This window comes from Rhineura floridana, chromosome 1 (genome assembly GCF_030035675.1).
Source record: "Rhineura floridana isolate rRhiFlo1 chromosome 1, rRhiFlo1.hap2, whole genome shotgun sequence".
NCBI lineage: Eukaryota > Metazoa > Chordata > Lepidosauria > Squamata > Rhineuridae > Rhineura > Rhineura floridana.
Genome location: NC_084480.1, coordinates 63,183,704 through 63,203,826, shown reverse-complemented (window position 1 = coordinate 63,203,826; position 20,123 = coordinate 63,183,704). Strand labels below are relative to the sequence as shown.

The 20,123-nt window shown below is 41.3% G+C and overlaps 1 protein-coding gene across 1 annotated transcript in view; it reads left to right on the top strand.

Moving 5' to 3' along the window:
* Positions 1-20,123, top strand: part of PCSK1 (proprotein convertase subtilisin/kexin type 1) — a 52,230-nt gene that overhangs the window by 20,011 nt on the left and 12,096 nt on the right. The window contains exons 6-8 of the mRNA XM_061608850.1: positions 3,216-3,304; positions 5,080-5,252; positions 19,389-19,601. Of these exons, the coding sequence (XP_061464834.1) occupies positions 3,216-3,304; positions 5,080-5,252; positions 19,389-19,601 (475 nt within the window). The remainder of the gene's footprint in view (positions 1-3,215; positions 3,305-5,079; positions 5,253-19,388; positions 19,602-20,123) is intronic.

The following is a 20,123-nucleotide window of genomic DNA, read 5'->3' as shown; positions in this document are numbered from 1 at the left end:
AGAACTAACCAAACCTGAATAAATCCTGACATACATGCATGCAACAATGCACAAACACCCCCTAAAACATTTATACCAAGCACTCCCCCTCCTCTCACTCAGGGAGGGATCTATCTTTAATAACAGGCTCTCACCTTAAGGGTACAGAAACCACTTTTTCCAACTTGTCAACCTAACGGGCAATGACACTTCCCTTGTCTCTCATCCAAGGGACCAAAAGCTGTCCAAATGTCAAGCTGTTGCCCTGAGAAGAGGTAGGAATCAGTACCTTCAAAGTCATCTAAAACCTGGCTATAGAACCTCACACATTTCTCTCTATAAAAAAGAAAAGAAAGCAATGGTAAGAGCCAGCAAAAATACAATATTGGTGGGGAGGGTAACACCCTTGAACCTGTGATGACCCTGAAGCAGCAGCAACAGTCAATCTGTTGCCCAGCTGAAAATAATGAGCCAGATAATAAGACTCTCAGTCACCCAGCCTGTCCTTTGCCCACCTGTCTCCAGCATCTGCAAGATGTAGCAATGATTTCTCTTGGAGGGGGGTGGGCAAAAAGTTCTTCAACACCTCTTCAGTTTCAGGGAGCTCTTCCTTTCTCCTGCACACATCACACATACTCACCCAGTGTGGCCCAGGATCCTTCATGATTTCCATCAAGTAATCCTAGGAGACTCAGTTTGGTGAGGGATTGAGAGTTGTCTGTTAGAGATCCTGACCCACCTTAGAGAGCATACCCACTATTTTCTGCAAAGTGGGAATGACTGTTACACCACTTTAGGCATGCAATTCTATGTACATTTCCCTCAGAGTAAGCCTATTAAACATTCAGCTGAAATTAAAGCTGAATCCAGATGAGATAGATGTGTTAAGGGTGGCTGGTTCTCATGTCCAGGAGTCTGCAGAATTGCCTGTTCTGGATGGGGTGCCCTGGAGGAACACTTATATTTTCAGAGTGCTCTTTGAACATTGTCACTGAAAGTCCAAGTAGCCATGGTGGCTAGTAGCATTTATGCCTGGCTTCAGCTGCTGCACAAGCTATGGCCAGTTCTGGACAAGGATTGCCTGGCCAAGGTCACCCTTACTCTGGTAATCTCCAGGTTAGAGTGTTGTAATACATTCTATGTGGGACTGCCCTTGAAAGCCAGAAACAGCAGTTAGTGCAAAATGCAGCTAAGGAACTGATGGGGACAGCGGGTCAAGCACAAATATAACCCCTTTTTTACAACAGAAACATTGGTTGCCGATTGCATTTTGGACTAGGTCAAAGTTCTTATGCTTGTATTTAAAGCTCTGAACAGTCAGGGATCCAAATATCTAAGAGAGGGCCTTCTCAGTGGTGGCCCCCAAATTATGGAATGATCTCTCTGACAAGGTGTGCCTGGTGCCAACACTGTTATCTTTTCGGTGCCAGGTCAACACTTTCCTCTTCTCCCAGGCATTTTAGCATGTGTTTCAAATTGTTTTTATATTGTTTTAAATGTTAAAATTGTGTTTTAAATTGTTGTTAAAATATGTGTTTTAAATTGTATATTTGTTTTAATGTTTTTGATTGCTGTAAACTGCCCAGAGAGCTTTGGCTATGGGGCGGTATACAAGTGCAATCAATCAATCAAATCAATCAATCAATAAGAGAACACCAGCTTCCATATAGAACTTTCATGCCTTGAGATTGGCAAATGAGACCCTCTTGGTGGCCCCTGCACAGGGTAAAGTACATCAGGGGGACAGAAAAGGGCCTTTTTGGTGGTGGCTCCATGACTGCAGAATTCCTTTCCCACTGAGGTGTGTCTCTGGCCTCTTCACTGCACTCTTTCAGAAAACCGATCAAGACGCACATTTTTTAGAGGAGGGGTGGACTGAAGAATTACCAAGTTTTTACAGTCATATTTTTATGGGATTGATGAGTAATGCAATGCTCCTTTTTTCCTTCTGTGAGTTGGAATTACAGAATTATTTTTGTTATATTGCATTGTTTTATATTTTTATTGATGTAAAGCTGCTCTAGGGCAAACTCTTAAATATATAAATAAATAAACACAGTGGGGATTTGCTTCAGAGTAAACAGGGATAGGATATTGCTGTAAATCTGAAATTTATGTACACCCCCTGTGTCTCATTTTGTGGGACCAACATTAACAACAATATATTGAATCTGATTCTTCTTGAAAGGGAGATAGTTCATTACTCCTTTGCAAGCTACTCAGTCAATCAAGTACACCTATTCCTAGGTTTGGGAACTTGTGACTCTCCAGATGTTGCTGCACTACAATACCCATCATTCCTGACCATTGGCCACGCTGGTTGGGGCTGATGGAAGTTGAAGTCAAAGAATAATGGGGAGCATCACAGGTTCATGACCACTGGCCTATCCAGTCATATAAGACGTTATGGTTATTCTATAGGTTGGGTCTTTAACAGCAGCTTGAGAAGTTCAATGAAAGGAGAATTGGCTCATTTCAAATGTGGAGTCCAGAACAAGTTTGCTGTTCTAAGCCAGTTAGGATGTCACTGCTTGTAGTGGTACAATAAGGTGGTTCACCAGCATCTATCAGGCAAAAATGATATTTAATTCACTATATGGATGCTGTTATAACAGAAATAATATCACCAGAGTGGAAGGTTTTCAAAGGATTAATGTTTTCAGGCTTTTGAAAATGCATCACTTTGCTTCACCACAGCAGTTACCAGCAATGGGGGACTGTTATCCTCCCATTCAAATGGCATTATCTCTAAAATCTACCATCTCTGCATAGCATCTACTCATTATTAATATGTAAATGTAATTCAGACCGGCATCATTCAACAGCTCCACTGCATACAAAGCTCTACTACTAAATAAGGCAGCTTTTCACAAGCCTTTTATCTAAGGAAAGTGAGGGATCATAGAACACATCATAGAAAAATTTTTACCATTCACCCTGTGAATGGGTAATAAGGATGAGCCATACATTTACATTCTGTCATCCCTTACTAGATACCTTGGTATCAGTACATGAGATATAATGCAAGCTTTTCTTTAAAGAAGTAATTCTATTGTTCATTAGAGAAATTGGGTTTGCACTTGGAATTAATTCATTAAACTTGGCTTATCATTAATGGAATGACAATATCAGTATATTGCAGTCTGATCCCTGTGCCTTTTGAGTTGGATACATTCAAATGATCATGAATAAGAATATTTGTAGATGATCTTTATTGGCTGGTGATTTTGTTACAGACATGGAACACGATGTGCAGGAGAGATTGCCATGCAAGCAAACAACCTGAAATGTGGAGTTGGAGTTGCATATAATTCCAAAGTTGGGGGTAAGAATTCAAAATAGTAATTTGATGTTAATTGTACTTCCCCCCCATGTGCTCCACAGAGACTTGTGGAGAGATTTGAAGGGCTGCTGTAGAGGTACTAAGCAAAGCAACAGTAATTTAAGCAACTTGCGTAAGAGAGGAGAAGGTACAGCAAGCTTCCGATCTCTGTTACATGTGATGGCCATGCATAATGGAAAGCATTACTGTACTAGTGGCATGCCGTAGCAGGTTATACCCCTCCCAAAGATCATTGCTCTAATCTAATATACTTCAAGGATCCAGGTATCTCTGCCTGGCCACCTGTGGGGGATCATGCTGGCTGCTTCATATGGCCCTCTCGTGAGCTAAATTTCAGTTGTGGGACTATGGAATGAGCTTTCATGCATGTTGAAGTGGCCATGTGACTGCTTCACTACAGGAATTCAGTTCCTACTCCAAAGAGGTAAGGTTACCGTCAGGACTCCTAGCACCAATGCAATTTTCAGGAAATATATCTAATTGTTCCTTTGCCTCTGATTGAAAATAAAAACATTTGATTTTCTAATAATTCTGAAAGTGGCTTGCTAATGGAAAAGGCAGTGAAAATATCAATTAATTAATTAGTTGGTTAATTAATTAATTAATATCCCACCTTTTCTCCAAGGAGCTCAAGGTGGCGTACATGGTTGTCCCACTCTTCATTTAATCCCTACAACAATCCTGTGAGGTAGATCAGGCTGAGAGGCAGTGACTGGCCTAAGGTCATCTAGTGAGCTTCATGGCCAAGTTGATCTCCCAGGTCCTAATCCAACATTTTAACCCCTATACCACACTCTCTTTAAAAAACAGTAGTGGGTGTTTGAAAGAAACAAAGAAAAGGAAGAGCAGTAGCCAGTCCAGCAATACTAAAAATAAATCTAGGGTATATTTTCCAAAATTCCTATGTGAGATTTGATCACTTCTGAGTGAAAGATATTTGCAATGGGTTGGGACTTGTTTATGTTTTTTTCTTAAATCCAGGAATGACAGGCATGTAGCTTAATTCCTTGTCAATAATAGCCTTGCCTGCAAAGTTAAAGACATGTTCTTTCTACATAGCTTTTCTAATAATGTCAGCAGTCAAGTTTCCAAATTATCTTGGTGGTGCTCACTTCATTTGCTTTCATTTGAGTTGTATGTTAATATTGTACGCAATCCACCTGACTTCTTAAAATCTTGAGTAATAGTGGATTCTGTAACAGACATGAGGTCTAGTGCTAAAGGGGACAGACACATTGCTCTTTTTTAAAAACAAAATAATGAACGTGGGAGAGCTGTAAGTAGAGCAGACCACTGTGCTGATTGCTGTCATATTTGAATACGTCTGAGTTAACAGCCGTCTCCTCTGCTGGGTTTGCAAACTATCAATCATGATACTTTCCAATCTGACTTTGCCATCCTGCTTCACATGTTTATAACCTCCTAAATGAAGCAACCACATCTTGAACTAGAGACAAAGGAGGGAGGCTGCTAATGAAAATGCTGGGATATTGAATTCCCTGCAACTAATAAAACCTCCTATCAGTCTTCCCCAACCTGTTGCCCTCTGGATGTTTTGGGCAACAACTCCCATCAGCCCTAGTCTGTGGGACTTTAGTCCAAAACACCCAGAGGGCAACAGGATGGGAAATGTTGCCCTGTTTTTCAGACCCTATAATGGAGGACAATACATTTCTATTTACATGGCGACAAGCACAGTTTATTATGCTAATGCAGAGAAAGTACAAAATAATTATTTCTCTCTCTTTCTCATTAAGGCATAAGAATGCTGGATGGAATAGTCACAGATGCCATAGAAGCAAGTTCAATTGGTTTCAGTTCAGATCACGTGGATATTTACAGTGCCAGCTGGGGTCCAAATGATGATGGGAAAACAGTTGAGGGACCTGGCAGGCTGGCACAGAAGGCTTTTGACTATGGCATCAAAAAGGTGAGGCTTTTAACAGAGACAGGGACAATTCATACATGCCAGATATATATATATATATATTGTTCCAGGGGAAAGTGTTTATTGTCTTGTTGACTTGTTCTGCCATTTTAGAGATACTGTTTTAGAAAAATGAAACCACTCTAGGGAGAAGTCGAACAAGAGTATCTCAATGCTTTCAGACTCTAGGGCTCAACATCTAGGTAACAGCAGCCCACATTGTCTTTTTCAAGGGGTTATTCTCTGCCGACTCTTCTCTCTCCCACCCGCCTTGCCTTTTCAGCTTGTTTCCTTGTCTACTTGTTTTGCTTTGAATACTAATGAGTGAGGGGGTTCAGAGAGGTACTATAAAATATTAATGCAAATTTTCTGCTTCATGAATATTGCATTTGTCTCTACATGCCAAGATTTGATGCATTACTTCATAAGCCTATGCATAACTCAATCCAGTTATATTTAATTAGGAAGATGAGAATACATGTTGAGAAAAAATATCTCCCATATTAGCCGTTTAGATCTAGCTAAAGATCCTGTGGGCCTTTACTGACATCTTTGTATACATACCTACATATGAAATATACATGTACTACACCAGTGCCCGGGGAGGAGGGGCAGAGGCAGGAACAGCCAGTTGCCCCAGGGCTTCCATGTAGATGGGGCCACATCCACACTGATAAACATGATTGTGTTTCAATGTTTGAAATGATCAGATCCTCGTCCTTTCAAGGCAATTAACAGTTGTCAGTGAAAATGTAGCCTTAGGACCAAGAGTAACTTCATTACTTTGGGTTTGCCCCTTGTTCCATTTACCAGGCCATTGATTTCCATGGAGATATCTGCTCTTATTCTCTTGCTGTTTGACCTGAACATTTAATCAACATATGATCCATTCACTCCTCTGCTCCTCCACTCTCCTACAACCCCAGGCAGACCAATGGTTTACTTGATAACTGGCTGAATATTGGGATGATGGAGCCATCACCCTACACCAGAGGTGGGGAATAGGGTTGCCAGATCTCCAGTTTTCACCCAGAGATTCCGTATTTGGGGTCCTCTCCAGGACTCCAGGTGAGTCACCCCAATCTCATGACTCTCAGCTTTCATTAAAAAAAAAATGTTTCTAGGTGGTTTGGTTCAAGAGATATACTCCAAAATGTCAGCTGCCCCCACCTCGCGACTTCTGTTGAATGAGCTCATAATTGACTGCTCTAACCCCGCCCTTTCAGGTTTGTAGCCAATAAGTGAAGTAAGGGTTGTGATTGACAAGGGATTTGTTGACCTTCAGGCAATAGCTAGAACTCATTGCAAGGCCAGAAAACTGTTGTCTTCCTGCTTGTCTGAAAATCTCATAAATTGAATAAGCTTTCAACAGTACCAAAGTTCCTTTCTCTCTGTGAGCAGGTCAGGAGATGTAGAAAAATCACAGTAGGATCTTGGTAGGCAGTTGTTTACTGTCAACAATTTCAGTTATGATTATAATAAAAGTACACATGCAAAGGTTTTTAAATTATTTGCAAAAACAACACATTATACATTTTAATCTTTTGAATAATTTTTGAACAGAAATTTTAAACAAGTGTACATGCAACTTACAATATCATTACAATGTGTTATACTTTTCTAATTTTGAGGAGTCAAACAATTTTAAATTTTCCTGAGCTGTTGAAGAGCCCAGTTTATTTGTCTAATTCATAGCCTGTTTTGTCTAATTCATAGCCTGTTTTGAAGCTTTAATCCTATACTCACTGTTCTGGGAGTAAAGCTGCAATGCTAATCCCACATACTGGTAGTAAACCCTATTGCATTCAACAGGACTTACTTTTGGGTAGACATGGTTAGGATTGTGCTGTAAATCAATGGGACTTTTGAGTGAAGACAGCAAAGGATTGTGTTTGTGTTGTAAATCTTTTTCTACTTCTCCAATCCTATTTTTTAAAGTAATTAGGCAGAGCTTACCTAGGTGTCACTGCTTTTATTTTGTGGGAAACTGATACTGATTTATTTTTAAAAAAATATGTTCTGCAATGACCAACTGGTTTTTACAATAAAACTATTATATTGGGTATATGTATTTTTACATCTCCAGTGTGTGTGGCAACCAAGAGGTCTTCTGTATCTTTCAAAGTTGTGCAGGGGGAAGGGAGAATTCCACCTTGTGGTTTTCCCATTACAGTGTTGAAAGAACACCTGCGCTTGGCTGACTGCCTCTTCTCCTAAAGATACAGGATCAGTCTCAGGCCCTGAACCTGGCAACTCTAGTATATATGTAATCTTTCCACCAACTCTATGAGGTAGGGTTGGAAACAAAAGCAGCTCACAACAAGAAACAAAGCCATTTAAAATCCAATAAAACAAGTATAAAACAGTTGCAAAACAGCTTAAAGTGGCATGATTCTGAATTTTGGGTTAGTTGAATGAAGTTCCTTATCACCTAAGGCTGCAGTCATTTGCATGCTTCCCTGTTTGAATAAACCCCATTGGGACTTGCTTCTGAGTAAACATGCATAGGATTGCATTATATTTTTACAGGTTGTGTATATAATAAACATCTTTGACAGTCATGCTTATATAAATATTTCTTCATACTATGTCCCAATAAGTATCTGGTTTCACACTATGGTTGTACATTATCATTCCCTCTACATTTTAAGTGTGCCCTTCTTTCTTGGGATGGTCACAGTCCTCTGTTTTCACTCTGAGGGGCAGATTAGGCTGAGAGATGGCAAGTAGACCATGGTCACCCAGTAAACTTTGTGCCTGATTTCCATTTTAAAAAATTAATTAAAATGATTTATATGCAGGCAAAGTTTATGAAGTAACGCAGATCCACATAATAAATTTAAAGCACATCCAACTCACATTTAAAGTGCATGACTTCCCCTGGGAAGTGTAGTTTCCCCCTCACAGTTACAGTTCCCACCAGCCTTAACAAACTACAGTTCCCATAATTCTGTGGTGGGATTCATGTTCTTCAAATATGTGTTGAATGTGCTTTAAATGAATGGTGTGGATCTGCCCTAGTTATGCTGTGTATTCATTAGTGAATTGAAAAGAACAATTTTAAAATATACTTTTTTAAAAAGGGCTGTAGCTCATTGGTAGGGCACATGCTCTGCATACAAAGGTCCAAAATTCAATTTCTGGAAAAGACTATTGCCTGGAATCCTGGAGAGCCAATGCTAGTCCATGTTATCAGTATTGAGCTAGATGGTACCAAATGGCCTGTGCTGGTATAAGCAGATTCCTTTGTTCCTAAAAGAGGAAAGTGACAAAAGGGTCACAGTGACTCTGACATTTGTTTATGTATTTTATTTACAACATTTATATACTGCTTTTTATTGTAAAAAACTTCAAAGTGGTTTATAGAAGGAATTAAAGCAATGAAATTATTGGCAAAAACAGTTAAAGACAGGTATTTAAAAACATTCACAAAATAATAAAACCAACAATGAGTTAAAAACAGATTAAAAAACATAAGAGCTTCTACATGCCTGGATAGGCTTGCCTAAACAAGAATGTTTTTAGCAGATGCCAAAATGAGTACAATAAAGCAAATAGGCAGGGAGTTCCAAAGTGTAAGTGCTGCCACATTAAAGGACTGATTTCTTACAAGAGCAGAACAAGTACTATGTGGCACCTGTAACATGGAAAGCACACCTTGAACTTGGCCTGGTAGCAACCAGTACAGATTTCAGAGCACAGATATTATGTGCTGACAGGGTCTCACTCATTTCAGCAATTGTGCCACAGTATTCTGCACTAACTGCAGCCCTGTGGTTATGTTGTGCTGCATGGAGATTTCTGTGACCTTGACTGACAGGTTTTTTAGTTTTGGTTAGGAACTCTGACTGGTTGTGGGATGCTGAGTGTTTTGCCTTTCTTGGAGGAATCTTGTGGTTGGTATGGTATTGCATTTAGGAAGTCATCAGTGTCTTTTCTTTTTCTATTGGCATTTCATTTACCTTTCACCTCACTTCCTTACATCCATAGAAGCAACAATAGTGTTTCCATGTGCTCACCTCAACCACCTTAAACCCATTAATGATGCACCTTATTTGTTTGCATGATGGTTTGTTTCTTGCCCAATAGTGGGCTTCAACTACTAAACTTCCTAAAAGTTCTAAAGGTCCTAAAAGTCCTAAAACTTCCTAAAACTAAAAGTTCATAAACTACTGCCTATGAAGGTAGATCAAACCATGTGTGTTTTCTCTCTGTCAATTATCACTCACTGGAATTGGGTTGACTGTCAAAGTGAGTTTATAGCAACCCACAGGGTAGACAAAAAAGGGCAGGGAATCTTCTTAACTCTTCCTCATTTCTCAAAACTCTGTCTGCAGTGAAGGGTCAAGTCTGTAAAGAAGTTTGGAGCAGCCATGTTAAAAGGCAGGCAGGGCATTCCAGGCAGGGAATTGCCAACCCTGCTTTGATATGGATATCACAGCAGAGGATCCCTAGTCAAGCTTTACCAACAGCACAATACTAACCATATCTACCCAGAAGTAAGTCCTGTTGAGTTCTGTGGAGCTTAGTCCCTTATTAAGTGTGTTTAGAATTGCAGCCCTTCAGGGGCATCCATCTTTACTCCTGAGTGCTCCCATCTAACATCTCCACAACACTGGGCTCCCTTCCTACAATGGCCTTCTGGTGACTGACCTGGCCTGAGGGCACTTAAAGCCTTCTTGCCAGAAGCAAGTAGGCTAGATTAAATGTTCCCTACCCAAGCTACCTAAACAGGTGAGAAGGAGTTATCCCTTCACTTCAGCTGGACCTGGAAACACTTTAATTTTGCTAAGATTTCTATCTTAATTTCCAATCTGAGAATTTTTTGTTTGTTTGAGTGGTATGCTCCAAGCAACTGTGGTTAATGCTTAATGTATCATGCTTAATAACATCACTAGGTCCCCCCCATAACATCACTAGGTCCCCCCCTGAAATCTCAGGGTTTTGGATGCTTCTGACCTGGCAACCCTAGTTCGGATTCTTTTTTCAGCCACAAGGGCCACATTCCCTCATGGGCAACCTACCGGTGGGGGACAACACCAGGAGCAAAAGTGGGTGGAGCAACAGGTATGAATATTACCTTTGTATAGTACATAAGAACATAGAAGCTGCCTTATACTGAGTCAGCCCACTGGTCCATCTGGTTGTATTGTCTACACTGACTGGGAGCAGCTCTCCAGAGTTTCAGGCAGGATTATCTCCTAGTCCTGTCTGGAGATGCTGGGCATTGAACCTGAGACCTTCTGCTTGCAAGGCAGATGAGCCACTGTAAAAGTCAGAGGTTTCTTCGTACACCAACCCCACATATAATTGCTCCATCCTCCATCCAGGCAAGCAAGGGACATTATCACAGTCCCAGGACCCACTCCAGCCAGACAAAGGCACTTGAGGAGGGAGCAGAGAAGGGGCATTGAGGGGCATAGCCTGGGGGTGGAGGGGGTGACCCTAGAAGAGTCCGGAGGGCCACAGAGAGGGGCCTGGAAATAAAAGGACATTCTTGGTGGTTCAGATCAGTCACTTGAAATGCCTCAAGGGGCATTTTGGGTATTCAGTATGCACTTAAAAATACCCTGTTTTGCTCCTACTACCATTGCCCTGCTACTCCTCCCCCTTCCCTGTGTGGAAAAAAATTGCTTTGGGCAGAGGGGGTAGCAAGTATGGAGAATTCCCATCAGTGGAATATCTGGGACCATAGCTCAGGGGTAGAAAGCAGGCAGGCCTTTGGGGTGGGCTTGATTTTACCATTATTGCTTTTAGATTTTAATGTTATTGTATTGGTGTGTCATTTTGTGTTATTTTGTTCATTTTGTACGTCGCCCAGAGTGGCTGGATGGCCAGCCAGATGGACGACTAAGAAATCCATTAAATTAATTTAATTGCATGTAGATGGTCACCCATTCCCTGGCATGTCCAGGGAGAGCTGGGAAAGATTCCTTGGCTGAAACCCTGAAACATTCCCTGTCAGTCAGTGTTGATAATATTGGCCTACATAGACCATTGGTCTGACCTACGTTCCTAAACCTATCCATTTCCTAAAGACAAGGCACCGATTTTGTGCTTGTTGGAGGGCGAGGAGGAAGTGACCGGGAGCAAGAGAGGTGGAGTAAAAGTCCCAGTTCCAGAATGGGCGTGTTCAAATGGGGCTGTGCCCACCCTAAAGTGGGAGTCCTCTAATTTGAGCAAGGTTACTTTCATATTTGAGCTTGCACTCCACTTTAAATAATCACCCCACCCCTATTCCACACGTTGGCACCAAAGACAGTAATTGGTCCTTCCCCTCTAACACCCCCCCCATATATATACACACACAAATACACACACCAGTTGCTTCTGACTAATTCAGATTCTGCCTGGGTTCTTATTGAACTTCCTCTGCCTTTGAATCAGCATTGTTTCCCCAGTTTCTCAACCAGTTCTATCATCCCACTGAAAACAAGCAAACCACCTCACCACAGTTAGGTTAATAAACACAACACATTTCCAGATACCACTAGAATGGAATTTCCTCCATGGAAAAATATTAGATTTAGTGGGGAAACTGCCAAGTGGGCAAAAAGGAGATTAAAGCAGGGTCCCGAGAGACAGAAGGGGACATTTAGAGATACAATAGGCTCCCAGACCTCGGAGTCTTAAAAAGAGCCTGGTGTGGTATTACAACTAGGTTATAGCTCAGTGGTAGATAAGGATGTCGGGGAATTTAGACAAAAACCTAAACAGGAGCAGAAATTGATAGTGTTAGCTTATTTGTCCCAAGTTCAGAATGCAAATCAATCCAGCGAATACGATTGGCATTCACTGTTCTTGTTGCTTTCAGTCCACAAACAATACATAATTCATCCCCCCCATTTGCATTTCATTTCCTTTGCGCTGAAATGAATGGGGTAGAATAACACAATGACAACATATGATAAGTAAATTCTGTAAATTACTCTGGGCTCCCACCCCTGCTCGCTTTGATCTCCAACCCTGCCTACCATGACCAGCCCTGCCCCCTTCCCCCCATGGGTCACTGAAGGCCTCCCCATTGTCCCCCTGCAGGTTGCCAAAGTCCCCCCTTCTCCCCCTATGGGTTGGGTCACTAGAGCTCCCCTCCCCCTTCAGGTTGCCAGGGCCTCCCCCTTTTGTAAGCATGATGCTTACAAATACACACACACTCACACACATAATTTAATCACAGTGAACCTTGAGATAAATAATGTAGTTTTTGGTGGAAGATAAACTGCAGCAGAATGGGAACTTAGCCATACAATGAATACAGGGTGGACAAGAAAATGATGCCTTCTTACATCCCTAGTGGTAGAACACAAACTTTACATGCAAAAGGTCCCAGGCTCAGTCCCTGATATCTCTGGTTAAAGCCAAGATATCAGATAGCAGGTGACGGGAATGACCTTTGCCTGAGACTCTAGAGAGCTTCTGACAGTCAAAGGAGATGATGCTAGGCTAGTTGAACCTGTGGTCTGACTTGGTATAAGGAAGTTTCATATGTCTAACTCTCCCGCCTCCCCAAAAAACCCCCCACAAGTGTTTTGTTGTTGTTTTGCTGTGGCTGGAATTTTAGAAGAAGAGACAAGCCTTGTTTTATTATTTTTTAAAACATTTTTCAATGGCACATGTGTAGATAGGTATGGTACCCTTTCATGCCAAAGTACTTCAGTCCCACTTGATAACTAAGCCTTTCTTCTTGGTTTGTATGGCAGACTAAAAGAAAATCCTTCTGAAAGAAGTGTTATTTCATAGTGGGCTGAAATTTCACCATCATCCTGTGGAAATGTGAAGGGGTTTTGGTTGCTTTCAGGGGCAGGAGAAATTTCTTTGAAAGTTTTGGGATGGGAAGGGTTTGGCCCTACTTATCTTGCTGAGCTGCACAAGGTGGTTGAGGTTTCCTCTTGCTTCTTTATTTTTATGTTTTAAGCTCCTGTGACACAAGGCAAAGTTGTGCTTCCAGGGGACTGGGGCACAATGTCCATGGGAACCACATTATGGGATGACGTAGCATGGTTCCCAGCGGCAATCTTAGAGGAATAGGAAAAGAGCTTTGAAAGTGCAAATCATGCCAAGTGCCCTTCCATCCCAGGCAGAGAGGTGGCTGCCTGGGAGAGCAGAGCGCTTTGAAAGTGCAGATCATGCCAGCCAACAAACAGCATGATTAATTCTTTGAAAGCATTCCCCCTGTTGCTTTAAGAATGCCCTGGGAATCACACTACATCATCACATAGCATGGTCCTGATACATAGCCTTACCCATCTCCTGGAAATGTGGCTGCTACAAGTGGTCACAAGGAATTTTTTTAAGTTGAAGAAGCAAGCAGGGAAGACCATCAGCTACATCTTCAGCAAGATAAATGTGGCCACCCACCACCATCATCAACAACAACACTCTCACACCTTGAACATTTCAGGGACATTTCTCTTATCTCCACCATTGGGGAGAGGCTTCATTTTGCCCCTCGAGAATAGCAAACATCTGGACTGCAAATTTCAGCCCAACATTAGTCTTATACAAGCTCATATGTGTGTGATATGATATCCAAAAGAAAACAGCCATAGCTTAGATTCTAATCTTAACAAAATAGTATTCACAATCTGACATCATTAACAATTAAGAGTTTACTTCCTGAATAAAGCAGATTACAGAGGATTGCTATCTTGCAAAAATATCAACAACAGATGTGCCATTAAACTAAAGGGGTGTTTCATGAAAATAATTATGGCAGAATTGCCGGACTTTTTAAGCCTGAGAGCCACATAAGAAACCCTGATGAGCAATCTTCTGAGGGCCACATGTGAGTGGTGAATTCCATTTTTATAGCTTGCCTGTTGACCTGCAAAGAGGGCACAAGATGACCATGCAATGTCTATCAGCAGTGGAAATCCATTTTAGCTGGCAGCAAGTACGTACGTGGACATAGTTATGAAGGTGATCCATCAACCAATAGTACAGAAAGTAACTCAGCTGCAAGGCAGTTTAGAACAGCAGGAGTAGAATGTACAGCATACATTTCAAGTACTTCATTGTATTCTTGGTAGTCTCAACTATGGATGTAAGAAGGCATTGTTTCCTGTTCTGCCCTGTATTCATCACTTGCAGCACTTACAATACAGTTTCCATCCTGCTGCAGTTCATCTTCCACCAAAACCTAAATTATTTGTCTCATAGTCTGCTGTTGCAAAAATTATGTAACTTGTGTAATGATTTATTTATTTATTTATATCCCACCCTTCCTCCTAGCAGGAGCCCAGGGCGGCAAACAAAAGCAGTAAAAACATTTTAAAACATCATAAAAACAGACCTTAAAATACATTAAAACAAAACAACTTTAAAAACATTCTTTAAAAAAGCTTTAGAAACATCTTAAATAAAAAGCGTTAAAAAAAGTTTTTAAAAAATATATTAAAAGCAATTCCAACACAGACACAGACTGGGATAGGTCTTAACTTAAAAGGCTTGTTGAAAGAGGAAAGTCTCCAATAGGCACCGAAAAGATAACAGAGATGGTGCCTGCCTAATATTTAAGGGGGGGGATTCCACAGGGTTGGTGCCACCACATGAAAGGTCCATTTCCTATGTTGTGCAGAACGGACCTCCTGATAAGATGGTATCTGCAGGAGGCCCTCACCTGCAGAGTGCAGTGATCGACTGGGTATATAAGGGGTAAGACGGTCTTTCAAGTATCCTGGTCCCAAGCTGTACAGGGCTTTGTACACCAGAACTAGAACTTTGAACTTGGCCCGGTAGCAAATGGGCAGTGAGTGCAATTCTTTCAGCAGCGGGGTGACATATTGGCGATACCCTGCTGCCCCAGTGAGCACTCTCGCCGCCGCATTTTGCACCAGCTGTAACTTCTGGACAAACCTCAAGGGCAGCCCCACATAGAGCGCATTATAGTAATCCAGCCTAATTTATGTAATTTATCATGTAAATTATGTAAACTATGTTGTCATTACATTATTCCACCCCATTCATTTCAAGGCAAAGGAAACACAATGCAAATGTGGGGGAAATATAATCAATTATGTATCATTTGCAGACTGAAAGCAACGACAACAGTGAATACCAATTGTATTCATTAGACTGATTTCTGTTCCAGATATGGGGCAAATAAGCTAACATTGGCAATTTCTGCTCCCATTTCTGTTTTCATCTGAATTCTCCAACTTCCCTAGTCTCACCTCAAAAATGGTATTGCAGAGCTGGAAAAAGTTCAGAAAAGGGCAACCAAAATGATCAAGAAAATGGTAACAACTTCCCCTATGAGGAAAGATTACAACATTCAGAGCTGTTTAGTTTAGAAAGAAGGCAAGAAGATAGGGCTGTATAAAATTATGCATGATGTGGATAGAGAGAAGTTTTTCCCCATCTCTTAATACTAGAATTTGGGGATATCCAATGAGGTTGAAGACAAAAGAAAGTACTTCTTTGCACAGTGCATCATTAACCTATGGGATTTGCTTCCACAAGAAGTAGTGATGGCCACCAATTTGGATGACTTCAAAACAGAAGAAGACAAATTCATGGAGGATAAGGCTATTGATGGTTAGTAGCCACAGTGGCTATGTTCCATCTTCACTGTCAGAACCAGTATGCCTCTGAATAGCAGTTGGTGGGGATCATAGGTGGGGAGACTTCTCATAGGCATCTGATTGGCCACTGTGAGAATAGGATGCTGGACTAGATGGGCCTTTCTCCAGTAGGGCTTTCCTTATGTACTTTTATTAAGTATTTTCAACAGTCCATAAGGTGGGACATGTTACAGATGGGGAAGCTAAGGGAATAATGGATTGCCAAAGGGTACAGTGAAGGTGTAGCTGATATGAGATCTGAACAGGGGATTTCTCAGTCCATATATCACATTCCTAAGCCATTACACAACCCCAGCTACTTTATATATCCTAAATAAATGTGACCTAGAAACAGTGCCAAAGAATCTAAAATGCAAATTGCAGATTGAAATATTGGGCTCCTCCTACTTGGAGGAAGGGCAGGATATAAAGCCAGTAAATAAATAAATAATATCATAATTGATAGAACTGTCACTCATAGTCCAGATAGATTGCTGTAGGGGGGCATTATCCACAGAGTGATACCTTTAGAAGTTAGCATCTTGAAACAGAAGGCAAAAAATTAGCCCATGGAATCAGAATTATGTAATGGCAGTCAAAAGGAAGTTGAGTGCTCCCAACTGATCCCAACTCATCAACAGATACCCAAAATGTTAGAAAAATGTTGGAAGTAAAGTTATAATTTTTGCAGAGAATCACAGTTTGTGTAAAAAGAAAATACTGAAACATGCCATATCTTCAGGAACGTCTTGAGCAGTTCAGTACAATGTAAATAGTCAGTGGTGAAGCTAGGGATGGACGTTGAGGCCAAAGTCCAGGGCACCACAGCCCAGGGGGACCCCAAATGACCACCCAGAGAGTGGCAGATTTGGGGGGCAGTGGCAAACAAGCCCAGATTAGCACCTGGGCTCAGCTGGGCTGGGCATGCCCAGACTCATAAGGCTGCTCATTGCTGTAGTATCCTTTCTTTTTACTTTTAAAAGCAATTTATAGTCAGGAGCAGCGAGCTGGCTATTTACATAGTTGCAGATGCTAGTGAGGGGTGTGGCTTGGGTGGGGGTGTGACCTGAGGAAAGTCTCAAGGGACAGATAAAGAAGCATAGAGGACCACATCTGACCCCTGAGCCTAATGCTCCGCACCCCTTCTTTAGCTAATCAAATACATTCCTTATGAACATTACCAGAAATAGCTACTTTCTTACTACTGTGTTTCTCCTAATGACCCATTTGGATATTCACCCCAGCGGATTAATAGTGAACCACATTGTTCTTTATAGTGAGTGTACATTCATTAACCCTTTAAAAAAGGTATACCTCAACAGACACTATCTGCTGAAAGGTCACCTGCAAACTATAAGGTCTAGACACAATTTTTTCATACTGATCTATCTCTCTGTGTCTGTTTGCATTTTTATAGCTGCCTCTAAGTAATCATCTAGGGCTAAAAAAGCAGTGGGGGGCATATGGTCCCTGATTTAATTATCGGAGAGCCATAGATTTTGAAACAAAACAGGAAATCACAGTTTATAGATTTTGCTATTTCCCCCCCATGAAAGTACATGCCAAACATAGAATGCTTGATTGAAATGCCAAAGCTCTTATGTGAATCATACACTAGTCACATAAGTAAGTAATCAGCAATATTATACCTGAAATATATGGAAATGAAATTAATTCCTAATATTTATCAACACAGGGTTTGAAAAATATATACCTGGAATCTTTGGTGTTCCATCTAGGCATTTTTCTGTTGGTTACACTTTGTTTTTCTGTGTATCATTGACTAATATATTTGATGTTCAACTGGGCAAACTGTGAGAGATTCAGAAGCCGCTGCCACCACCACCACCATTGTAAATGGTTGGGTTTGTTGTTGTTGTTATGTGCCTTCAAGTCGATTACGACTTATGGTGACCCTATGAATCAGTGACCTCCAACATCATCTGTCATGAACCACCCTGTTCAGATCTTGTAAGTTCAGGTCTGTGGCTTCCTTTATGGAATCAATCCATCTCTTGTTTGGCCTTCCTCTTTTTCTACTAAGATTGGGTTAGATGTTGCTAGAGTTGTAGATGTTTGCATTCTCCATATCTAAGGATAATTCTGAATTATTCTTTCTTTTTCAGCAGATGGTGAAAACTCTTGTAACTGTTGTGTGCTTATTTATCCTTATAAAATGCTTCCCATATGATACAATAGTTACCACCATGTTAAATGTATACTAGAGTTTTTCCAATCAGTTTATAATGCAATGAATGTGTAGTTGTTGCTTAATTGTTGCATGGGCTCCCCCAGATATCTTTCCTCATGAAAACATGTCTGTGTTTCAGGGATCTCCCAGACCTCAGACTGCAGTGTACTGTTGTTGGGGAAAATAGATTTCTTTCATCAGCTGGCTAAGGCTTTGTTATTCAGAGTGCTGGCTGAAATATGCTTTCTCCTGTTGGCTCCTTGTGACATCATGGATAATGAGCAGTTATATCCACTCTGATACTTACAAGCCAGGTTGTGACCCTCAGCCTGAAAAAAGGCATGTATATGGCTAGCGGCAGCTGGTGACCATTAGGACTGGTGGGGTAGAAGGTAGAGAGCCCGACAGTAGGTGGAGTCAGACTGAATGACAGGCAGAACCCACTAATTCTTGTTTTGTCCCCATCCTCCTGCTAGCTGTGTTCCACAACAACAGTGAGATTAAAGGAGGAGGAAGCTGACAGCCAGGGCCACCTACATATAGCCTATTTATTTCAAATGTGTATGTGAAATTCAGTACTGCTACCATGGTCTTTCCACATCCCTAGACCATAGTGCTCCTGCTTCCCCTATCAAAGAGTTCTTAATAACCATATAGCTCTTCCTCTTCTTGGGACCTGTTCCTGTTTGACATTTTTTCCATCTTACTCATGTTGCATTGAACATATGAAACTAGCTTGTATTGAGTCAAATCCATCCAGCTCGGTAGTGTCTATTGTGACTGGCAGCAGTTGTCCAGGATCTCCGGCAGAGAGCTTCCCCATCATCTGCTATCTTTTTAACTAGAGATTCCAGGGACTGAACCTGGGACCTTCTACATGCAAAGCATGAACTTTACTGAGAAACCTCTAACTCATCACCCACACTTTCTCACCCTTTTACTTACCCATCAGTAAGAACCACTCTGTCCCCCAGTGTAAAGGTTTTCACCATCGATCCTTCCTGTCTCCTCACTCCACAGGTGCCAATCCTTTGAAGACCCCTGCATTTCCAATCCACTGCACCTGCCCTGTCACTTGACCTTCCCTAGCCAAATTATCCTTTCATTTCCAAGGGAGAAACTGCACCATTCAGCTTTCAACTGAGCCTTGTCCTATATTCATGTAGTTACTCAGTAAATGAATGAAGTGTTGTACTATTGCACCAGTTACATTGTTCCATAAAAACCAAGGGGGCAAACTTTCCCTGAACAATTTGTATAGCTTACTCATGGCTGCCCTGTTCATTTCATCTTACAAAATGGCTGTAAGAATGAATCTTGTGGGAATATACAACAATGATGTTTCCATCCTTGCAATAACTATGCCATTCCTTTCATTTCCTGTAGGGGCGAAAGGGGAAAGGCTCAATTTTTGTTTGGGCTTCTGGGAATGGTGGCCGCCAAGGAGATAACTGTGACTGTGATGGCTACACAGATAGCATCTACACTGTCTCCATCAGCAGTGCTTCTCAACAAGGCCATTCTCCCTGGTACGCAGAGAAGTGCTCTTCAACGCTGGCTACAGCATACAGCAGTGGGGATTATACTGACCAGAAAATTGTAGGTTGTTTTTACCAGATTTAACAAGCATTGAATTTTATGGGGAGGGGAGGAAATCATCTGATCAGTGTTTTATGTTCTAATATGCCAAGTTGTTCTGTAATGGAATGCTAGATAGAGGTGTGTTGGTATTGCTAAAAGAGAACTCATTGTTGAGACACAACAGGCACCCATTTGAGTGCAATAAGTAACCTATAGTTTTATCTTCGTGCTGTTGTTCACTAAAAAAAAATATTACTTATGGGCAAAAGAAGGCTCTCACAAATCTGAGCTTGTGTCACCCTGGAGGGCTAAACTACATCTGCAATACCTTCAAGGCGGAGGGTCAGATTGAATGTGCTTTCAGTGCTTAAGTAGAAAATGAGCAACTTTCCTTTCCTTCTCACAGCAGGAAACTTTTCTGATCACAGCCCAACTGATTAATTTAATCTTGCAACACAGAGTTCTCCCCTCTTACTGCAACCCAACCAGAAAAAAATGCAACCCTATAAAAAAGGATTGGAAAGTTGTGATCCTCCAGAT